The 10,343-nt window shown below is 42.7% G+C and overlaps 2 protein-coding genes across 2 annotated transcripts in view; both read right to left on the bottom strand.

Annotated features, from left to right (window-relative positions):
• Positions 1–1,004, bottom strand: part of cdk17 (cyclin dependent kinase 17) — a 29,282-nt gene extending 28,278 nt beyond the window's left edge. Inside the window, exon 1 of the mRNA XM_028431366.1 lies at positions 702–1,004. The gene's annotated coding sequence lies outside the window, so the exon portion shown is untranslated. The remainder of the gene's footprint in view (positions 1–701) is intronic.
• Positions 1,005–3,549: 2,545 nt separating this feature from the next.
• Positions 3,550–5,556, bottom strand: LOC114444543 (uncharacterized protein PFB0765w-like). The gene has a single exon (XM_028419197.1). It carries the CDS (start codon positions 5,554–5,556, stop codon positions 3,550–3,552), a length of 2,007 nt encoding a protein of 668 aa, XP_028274998.1.
• Between the last annotated feature and the right edge of the window lie 4,787 nt (positions 5,557–10,343).

Here is a 10,343-nt window from a genome sequence, read left to right on the forward strand (position 1 = left end):
TTCCAGCTTCCAACATAAATCTTTCAAATCAGCAATAATAGACATTTTCCCTTATTTGTTTTTCTAGCTGTGACTTAAACACAGCACAAACAGACCTAAAGGTGGTTCCAACAGCAGGGAGGCCAGTCTATCAACTAATTCTAATTCATATTATGGTATATTGGTGTCAAATCAATGTTTAAATTTAGGCACTTGAAAAACAAGCCTCTGCAGCTTTAAATGTAAAAAAAAATCCCTGCTGTGCAAGTACAGTCTGGGATGAGAATGATGAATTGGTGATTGGACATAAGGTGTTATAAATAATGCCTGTAGTGATACATACTGCTTTTACAAGTCACTTTCCTGCGTTCTTCTTCAATGTACAGCAGGATCTGGCTGGTGATATTCTGGCTGCTGATGCATACATTATGTAAACAAACCAAAATATTTGCAGCTGAAATTACGATTTAGGAGATTTTATGATGGAAATATGTCAACAGAACACTCAAAGGTTTCATTTCAATTAAACACGCGTAGCTGCAATATCTGAATTATGGTCTCAATCTGGCTAAAACGTTCTTCAGCAGTCGTTTCCTCTGTTGTCAATTCCACACATCACTGTCGCTGACTTCGTCTTCCGCTGCCGGACGTAACGTGAGGTCACGGAGTCCATTATCGGACAGACCTAATGTTGACCAGTAGTGACATTTTAACAAATTTACCTGAAAATGGCGAATTCCGTCGTTTCAAGCCGACTCTCCGGAGCTGCCAGGCCCGGATGCCCTCCTCCGCTTTATCCGCCCACTGGACTAGCCTAACACACAGCTCCCCGTCTGTGTTCCGTTTGGCGTCCGTTTCTCCGACAGAGAAAAAAATATCCTCTGAAACACACTGTAAATGGATGAGTGTGTGAGGACGGAGAGCTTAAACCCGAACCCCCAAAATGTCGTTGGTTCGGTTGTGTAGGTAGCTTAAAGAGGCTGGAGGAGGATCTGCTGTCGACAGAGGAAACGGGAGGGGTGCGAGGCGAGCACGCTAGCTAGCTCTCGTCAATGACACCGGAGGCACTTCCTGTAACACTTCAAAATAAAAGTCACGCTGCTCTGTTGTTTTGTAGTACTGCTTTCAAAATAAAGGGGTGATGTCAGAGTTTCCGGTCACGCAGTTCGAAATAAGAGTAATTTCATCCCATACAGTTCATACACGAATAGTAGGCATAGTGATACACATTCACAGCGCTGTGTTTTGACACATTTCATGTGATTTCACATACAAAAGGGAAGTTAACCCTTTGTTTATGAAAACTTAAAGCAGCTTGACAAAGCAAGGAGCAGACCTAGGAAATGCACCACAACGAAACAATGGGGATCTGTATTTGCATGGCCTTCTTTTCCGTTGTTTCTTCTAACTCATTCGCCACTTTATAACATTGCGACACTTTGTCTTTCCAGTGGTCTAACACTGCAACACTGTAGTTTCTCTTCATGCAGCAGTTTCTTTCAGTCTGCTTTTAAACAATGAGCAGAACAGAACCAGATGTTTTCTCCTTTAAAAACCACACATTATTCATGGTATTACAACAATAACAATCGGCGTCAGTTGCCAAAAATGTTTGTCATGTACATTGTTTCATTTCATTTATTTGTCTCTTTATTTAGATCATTTTGAAATTGCACTTTTCACAAAGAAAAAAATCAAATGTAACGAAATGCTGTGTAAACCGAGAATCCCCTTATTTTATATAGCCTACTTGTTAGTATTAAGCTCTGACAAAATGCTAAACTTTAGGGACTTCAAACACTGATTACAAAATTGACGAATATTTGTTGTGTGGCGCCATCTGCTGGACAAAAGCTGCCTGATGTATAAAAAGGCCGTTTGATGAATCAGAATCAGAATCAGAATTACTTTATTTATCCCCGAGGGGAAAATCCTTTGTTGTTACAGACAATAGAAATCAAAGATACATTGAAGTATGAAATTGAAACATATAATAAATATCTAAATACCTAGATAGCATTTAAATCCGAGGTGTATCTAAAGAATAACATATTTACTACTGTATAAAAGCCTTTACATAGTAAAGAGCATGACAAGAATGTACCAGTGTGATGTACAGTGTCTGAGTGACTGTACAGTTCAGAGTTCAGTAGTTTGACTGAGACAGGCAGTAATGACTTCCTGTGTCTCTCAGTGGTGCATCGTGGGAGTCGGAGTCTGTTGCTGAACGAGCTCCTGTAGCTGGTCAGCACAGTGTGGAGCGGGTGGGAGGGACAGTCCAGTATAGTCTTTATTTTGGACTACGTCCTCCTCTGACACACCTCTGTCAGAGAGTCCAGGTCCTCTCCTACAACATGGCAGGCCTTCCTGATGATTCTATAGAGTCTGTTTATGTCCCTCACCCTCAGACTGCTGCCCAGGTGCCCCAAAAATAGCGGCTGTGGGGTTCAAAGAATAGAATAGAATACGTAGAGAAGATTGAAGCAAGGCATCTGGACTTCCGTTTGGTGGGGAAACATGGTTTATATGTGGTTGCAGACCTCAGTGGGTGGGTCTGGGTAAAACATACAGACAATAGCACTAAATGTTTCCATAATTACCTGTGATGATCTGGCTGACTGAGCCAGGTGTGTCTAACAACTGGCTATTGACTATGAGAAGGTTGACGGCCCTTTGTTCTTGCTGTGAGTATTTGCAAACTTCCTGGGAATGGACGGAAGCTGCATTGTATGTGGTAGAAAGATGATGTCTGAGGCCACCACCTCTGTTAAGGGAAGGTTTTTCCAGCTTAACATAGATGCTTCCTTGACTCCTCTTTCAAACCACCTTTCCTCCCTGTTGTTGTCCTCAAAGGAGTGTCCTTTGTCTTTGAGGTGGAGGTGAACAGCTGAGTCTTGTCCTGAGGAGTTGGCTCTCCTGTGCTGAGCCATTCTTCTGTGGAGTGGTTGTTTAGTTTCTCCAATGTACAGATCAGAGCATTCCTCGCTGCATTGGACTGCATATATCACATTGCTATGTTGTCCTTCGGGTGAACCAGTCTCTGTCTCAGTGTTGTCAGGGATGTCATGGTTATTGAAGATCCTAAGGAGTTTCTCTGATACTCCTGACACATATGGAATGCCCCCCTACAGGAGGGGCGAACAAACAACAACACAGAACACCACCACACAAAACCCAGATACACAACACACTCAAGCATACTAACAATTAAATATACATACAATTTTTTTTTGTAGTTAGTGCATTTAAACGCATTACCCAGAGTATTGCAGAAAACATGGTGTGGGAATTAGACCCACACTTAGAACCCATTGCTATATTGCTATATGTGGGTTCTAAGGAATCAAAGGACCATTTTTCAGAAAATATTTTTTTTTCTAAAATATGATTCTTTGGGTTTGCTGCAAGTGTTTCTGCAGCTGCCTACTAATACAGGCTCATCAGGGCGAGTGGCTGGACGGTGGGGTGTAGGGAAAACTTTGGTGGTGGGAGTATGAGGTACAGGGTCGATGAGGGAGGGAACCAGTTGCTGCTTCCTTGTCGGTAAAGCTGAAGCCAAATACTGTATGCTTACTTGAGGAAAGGGAAGTGGGTTGTCTTCTCCTCCTCTTCTTTTACCTCGGAGGAGTTAAGCACTACTTGGTTCTGTGGTGCATACTTCTCCTTGTAGTTAAAGAAGTCCCTCTTGGTCTGATCTAGTTGCCGTTTGCAGTTGCTAAGCTCCAGTTTAAACATTCTCGCCTCATCTGACAGGTTATGTTTTTCCTCTTTCAGCATCCGGCGAGTGCCCTCACTTGCATAAAGTTGTCCCTTCAGTGACATGATCTTATTGTTGAGTTCACTGCCAGTCTGCCATCTTTTATTGAGCTCCTGTTTTACACCAGACAGCTCCTGCTTCAGTTTGTCGAGGAGTTCATCTTTTTCTTTCATACTCGCCATCCGTTCCTGTAACATTTGTTTAGCTTGTTCCAGCTCCTGACGCCAAAAGACATCATTGCTTTGACTGGTGTCTTTGTCTGAACTCTGCATCTCTAGGTTATGTTCCAACAGGTCCATATGTTTTTTCTGATCTATTTGCTGCTTAAGGAGAGACTCGATGTGGAGCATTTGATCTTTGATCTTCTGCTCTTTTTCAGCCACATCTTTCTGGCTAGCCTTCTTCCGCTGCTTGAATCTCTCTATGACTCTGCTCAACTTTTCCTTCTCATCATCTGCTTTGGCAAGGGCTTGATCTGCTGCCTCCTTGCCACTCAGATAAGAAGCGGCCAACTGTTTCTCCTCTGAAAGCTTTTGCTCATTCTGCTGCAAGCACTGCTTCACTCTCTGCAGTTCATGCACTGTGTTTTCATGTGCTTTCTTGTTTTGCTCCAGTTGAGAACTTAAGCGTTTGTTGGCACTGTCTAAGAGTCTGAGCTGTTTATTCAGTTTATCTTTAGCCACATTAGCTTTGTTGTGTTCTGACTGAAGAGTTTTGTGTTCTGACTGAAGAGTTTTGAGTTCTGACTGAAGAATTACCAGGTTAGCTTTGACGCCGTCTTTAGCTTTGTCGACCTTTTCAGTCTTCACTATCTGCTGGCTAAGCTCGCTTTCTAGTTTGGTAACAAGAAACTTTAAGTCTCTTATCAATGTGTCTTTGTCTTGAGCTCCTTTTTCCTTTAGCGTTTCTTTTGATTTGAGTGCGTCATACTGTTTAACTATTTTGGCATTTTGTGTTTCCAGCTCTTCAATGACAAGACTCAGTCTTCTGGTTTCTTGGCACTTCTCATCTAACGTCTTCCTTGTAGTGTGCAGATCTTCCTGGAGGCTTTTATTTTGGTGGACCTTGAGTGTGGAAGAGCTCTTCAGTTTATTAAGCTCTGATTTATTCTTTTTCAGCTCCTTTTGCACAGACTTTATTTCTTCATCCTTCTTTCTAATAGTGCATTCCAGTTTTCTGACTATAAGATCATGTTTCTCGTGTCTTTTCAATGCACACTCTAACCTGTTGTTCTGGATTTTCAGAGAAGTGATCTTGAGCCCTTGTACGTCGTTTTCTTCTTTTGCACATTCTAATACTCTGTCTCTACAGATAATCTTCTCCTCTGCTTCTGACAGTTGCATCCGCAGTTCATTTTGACGGGTTTGAGCCTCATCCTTGAATACTTGGAAATCATTTATTTCACATTTCAATTCTTCATTTTCAGCTTCCATCATGTATATTGTGTTTTGCAGCCCTTCTATCTTCATCGCCTTTTCTTTTTCAATGCTGTATCGCTGCTTAACAACTGACAGTTCTGCCAAGTGACTTTCAAGATATTTCCTCAAGGTCTCATTCTCTTTCTCCTTTTTAAGTAATGCAGACTTGATCTCCACCAGATCTTTCTGTAGCCCTTCAATAGTTGCATCCCTTTCCTGGACATCCTGAAGAAGTTTGTTATTTTGTGCTTGTGTTTTCTTTAGACCTCTTAGCTTTTTCTGGAATTCCTTTTTGTCTTCTTCGATTTGACACGTGAGCCGTCTCTCCGAGTTCATTGACTTCGTCAGCTCCTTTTTCAGCTCTTCAATTGACGGTTTTGAGTCCTTAGCTGGGCGAGACATTGTTGCAGACTAATATATAAATATATATATATATTTGTGTGTGTGTATATATACTGTCTGACAAATTGAGCAGTTACAAACAATCAAACAAACAATTATGACATCATAACGTCTTTATGACATCATAATGACATCATAACATCATGGTAATGAGATCAAAGACGTGTGATGTGTCCCATGAGTGTCACTAGGTTAAATTGCCTAGCAACAAGGTGACTCATGGGTATCATGTGACCTCGCACTGTAGTTGTGCCGCCATCATTAGGACCGGATTCCAACATGCTGCTGCGCTGTGGGCTGTGACAATTAAAATTACAAAGAAATGGTTTAACCTTATAATACCCCCAAAAACCCGGAGCATCGCCAGAAATAAATTGCTGACATCAGGAGGGATCACTGGACTCCAACGGAACACTCCAGATGTGCAGTGAGCACTTTATTTCAGTAGCAATAGCGACAACATTCCTGAGGCCAGGGGTCAGAGCGGGAAACATAGCTACTGTAAAGACCCTGTCCTCACTGAAAGCAGTGTAATATGCCCCAGTAAAGTTTGCCCAGCATTTGTGAAAAAACTGACAGGTGAGTGTACCAGACTAAGGGCAGAGGTCTATGAGCTTCGGGACAGGGTAAGCAAGTTATCTTTCCAGCAGGAGTCTTTCAAGAACAAGGATGAGATGGTGCAGGACATAACTGGGCTTCCATCCTATGCCAAGATGAGGGTCGTCTTCACGTTCCTGTCTGGAACTCTCTGGAATTCCTAAAGGAGGGACCTGGGCTGTCTCCTTTTCACTGCTTTTTAACGACTTTAATAAAAAAGAGACTGGACTTACCACTGCATTTCTTGACATATATATTTAATGTGTCAAAGCCTACTTTTTTCCCATTGCAATACAAGAAGTCATCTGTTATCCACACATGTATTGAGGGCACATCCATTTTTTTCCAAAACAAAGCAATCATCCTCCTCGCTTGCAGGAGTCTGAAATCGGCTCCTAGTTTCCTACTACTACTTCTGAGTTTTCTGAGCTGTCTGTGCTGTCTCCCTCTGCAACAGAAGGGAGGGGACTGAGGGGGCTGTTTCCATGGTAACCTCCACAGGTGCTCTAACTGACTTGGAGGCTTCTCTGATTACATCATCTAAGACGGCCGCTCCCATTAACAATGAATTGGGCTCATTCAAACCAATGTAACTACATTGGTGAGAGAAAAAAAAGAGTTTAAAATTTCGACAAAACATAAACTGCCACAGCTCCTAAACTAAACAAAATTGAAACACAAATGTATTTAGGAAAATGTAGGTCTACTTATGCTGACGCAAAAGCTGTGGGACTAGTTACGCGGCGAAATTTTGTCCGGAAGAAGGAGAATAACTAGAAAATTTCACAAGAAATTTTGAGTGGGCCAATGCACGCTCGCCCACACTCTGCTGCTGGTCCATCCATCCCACTTGCCAAAACCTCATAGCCTCAGCACCGCCATCATTGCCACATCTCCATGACTCCACTGATGACATTTCATCCTTTTACAGTGTTTCTGATTGGTTTTATATAAGGTTTAATAGGCCCTAAGGTTCTCCATTCATTCTGAATGGAGGAATCCTAAAGATGTGGATGCAACTTTGGCTGCTGTTTTATGAAGTTTGGTAAAAGACATGAACATGAGGACTCAGTATGATAAAGTTCAACTCCTTATGACCAGAGAAAATTCTGTGTAGAGGCATGCCAGACTAATAGGCTTCCAAAGTTGGCTGGGTTTTGTCAGGGATCTCACCAGTTTCCCATTATTTCCTATGAGGAGTGTTGTGTCAGCTTAACTGGCTTGCCTGTAAATATGTTAGGTGGTACAGACATGGGGACTCAATATGTCAGAGGTCTAATGTTTATCTACATTTTACATTTTGAATGAAGGTTCTGTGATTTGATGCCTGTGGGAAGGGTCGAGTTTTTCTGAATTTTTCAGAAACCATTTGTCCAATCGCTACCAAACCTCAGAGGGCAGTAGTCCTGACCGAGCCGGTCGATTTGATGTATAATTTGTGGGGGTGGCTAGCGCTAGTTAGCTGTGTAATGAATTAGAGGCTTTTATTTTGAAAATCAGTGTGTGTCTGTGTAAGTGTGTGTGTGTGTGCGGGGGTGGGTTGGGGACACTCCCTAATGCATGTTAAAACATATTTAATTGTTTTTTTTTTGAAAATCTCAATGTCAGCCATATCCTGTTATTGTGCATGGTCTTTTATTTTGAAAATCCATGTTTGTGTGTCTGTGTGTTGGCAGGTGTGTATAGTGTGTGTCTGCATATTTCTGGGTGGCTTGTATGTAGTTTGCCAGGCCTAGTAAGCTCTGTAATGATTTGGAGGCTTTTATTTTGAAAATCTGTGTGTGTGTGTCTGCATGTGTGAGTGTAGTTATGTATGTTCCTGTATGGTTGTGTATATATGTGTGTGTGTCTGCCTCTGTATGGATCAATACAGTGAAGTTACATTGGTTTGAATGAGCCCAATGCATTGTTAATGGGAGCGGCCATCTTTGACGATGTAATCAGAGAAGTCAGTTAGAGAACCTGTGAAGGTTACCATGGAAACGCCCCCCCCCCCCCCATTCTGTTGCAGAGGTGTCCCTTCGCTTGAGGGTCACCTGACCAAAAACCGTGGGTACCATGCAAAGAGAGGTGCACCAGCTTGACCAGGACAAAAATCCCTACGTTTTGATAGCATATTTATGTATGTGGAGCACCCACTGTGGCCACAAATTGAAGTCGTTTACCTTTTTTTCTGTTATGGAAAAAGGAGGGAAAGAGAGAAAGGAGAGTGCGTGACATCATCACACACTGGAGAGAGAGAAAAAGACCAATGCATCCTCCGGAGGACGCAGCCTACGATGTCTCAGGAGACCGCCTCCTCAACCGTACTCAAAAAACTGATTCAAGCCCCTCTTAGAGGTGAAACATTATTATTTTGTTTGTCTTATGAAAATATTATTAATTCCAACAATACCCAAATATGTTTAGCAGATGTAACATAAATATATTTGCTTTGACTCCCGTGGCCCTCTCAAACCCAATGAGAACGAGTTCAATTACCAAAGCAAGAGTATGCGCAGGAGATCAGCCTCTGTCCTACCTGTCATCCGCCTCTGCTTGAAACTGCTGTTGCTAAGTTTATTATATTTATGTGAAATAATGTGCATGCCTTAAGATAAATGGACATTGAGTTTAAGAAGAAATGTCAGTCATTGTTCACGTTGGAGTAGACAGGCTACAAGCAGCTAAGATTAGTTAGCATTCGTTGTAAACGTCTATGGTCGTGTCATATAGCTGTCAGAGGTAAGTGGTAAACGCGGTTAGTACTTGTAGTTTTCTACAGGCACGCTGAAACCATCCTTAACACAATGAGAGCGCAGCTCGTCATCAGCTAACGCAATCCAAAAGTGCTTTGCTTTAATTTTGTAGCGTAGCTGGCAGGCTAACATTAGCACAGAGCTAATGCTCTGTGTTATTGTATTGTAAATTGTGAGCACAGTCGTGGTTACCTGGCCTAACGACTTGATAATGTTCAGGGAAGAGGGCGTACAGCATGACAATAGATCAGTGTAGCTGACTGTAGCAGACCTCTGGTCTGTGTGAGTTTAATTCTGTGAATGTGTGGATGACTGCAATAACACATCCTGTCTCCTGGTGTCTAATGTGCGCGAGCCACTGTAACGCCGTGATCAATACTGGGATTCATTTTTATCGCCACCTTTTGGATAGACACTCTCCTCTGTGCGCCGTGCTTCTCCTTCAGGGAGCTGTTTGCCAGCTGCTCATCTAAACTGTCCATTGTCGCTGTACTTCCTCCTTCTGTCTGTGTGTTCTGCACCTGAAGAAGCTCTACGAGGGCGGGCCCCAGATGACGGCATCCTCTTCGGTGCTGCCCGTAGGCGGGCCCCAGACGATGTCGCTCCTCCCGTCTCGGCCAGAGGGCGGGCTCCTGACATCGCCACCTGCCCAAGAGACCTCCATTGTCCCCCGCAGAGGACTTCCTGCCATGTTACCTGCCTGGATACTGGGGGAGCATCCAGCCTGGACCCTGGAGGGTCCTCTGCTCTGGTTTCCTGTTTGGACCCTGGAGGGTCCAATGCCATGCCATGCCTTGTTCCTCGCCTAGTTCCTCGCCTACCATGCCATGTACTTCTGGGGTGCTCCAGGTAGTAGCCTTGTTCATGCTATGTTTTTTGTTCCTGCCTTTTTACGCCATGTGCCTGTTTGCCTTAATCTAGTTTTGCCACGCAAAGTGTGATTTTTAGTTAGTTATTTTGTACTTTTCCTTTTGACCACGCTGAGTGAGATTTTTGGTTTCTGTATTGTTTTGCCCTCCTGACTTTGAATAAAGGAGCTTTTGTTAACCTTAACCGCGCCGTGCCTCCGCATTTGCGTCCTCCTCCTGACAAACCCTGACACATTATATTGTATAAACATACTTGTTTTGAGTTGGGGAAACCCATATTGGATGGAAAAGTCTCCCACAATTTAATTGAGTTCATCCAATGAGTTATTTTTTTGAGTAAGCACTTCCTGATTGTGATGCAACGTCATAACTTTTGCCCCCCAAGCCCGGGAAAAACAAAAGCAGCGACACAATTGTATCTCTGTAAATATTGTACATAACAGAAAAAATAAATCATTTACTGTTGTCACTGAGAAGTAAATGGGTATAAATAGGTAATGAAACACATGTAATGTAATGTGACAAGGTTTGAAGATTTTAAGAACACAAAGACAATAATAATTTAATAAGTAACCATTTAAAC

Source organism: Parambassis ranga, chromosome 2, assembly GCF_900634625.1.
Source record: "Parambassis ranga chromosome 2, fParRan2.1, whole genome shotgun sequence".
Taxonomy (NCBI): Eukaryota; Metazoa; Chordata; class Actinopteri; family Ambassidae; genus Parambassis; species Parambassis ranga.

Bases quoted from the DNA above. Each gene is read 5' to 3' on its own strand.
- LOC114444543 (XM_028419197.1), bottom strand. From the start codon at position 5,556: ATGTCTCGCCCAGCTAAGGACTCAAAACCGTCAATTGAAGAGCTGAAA.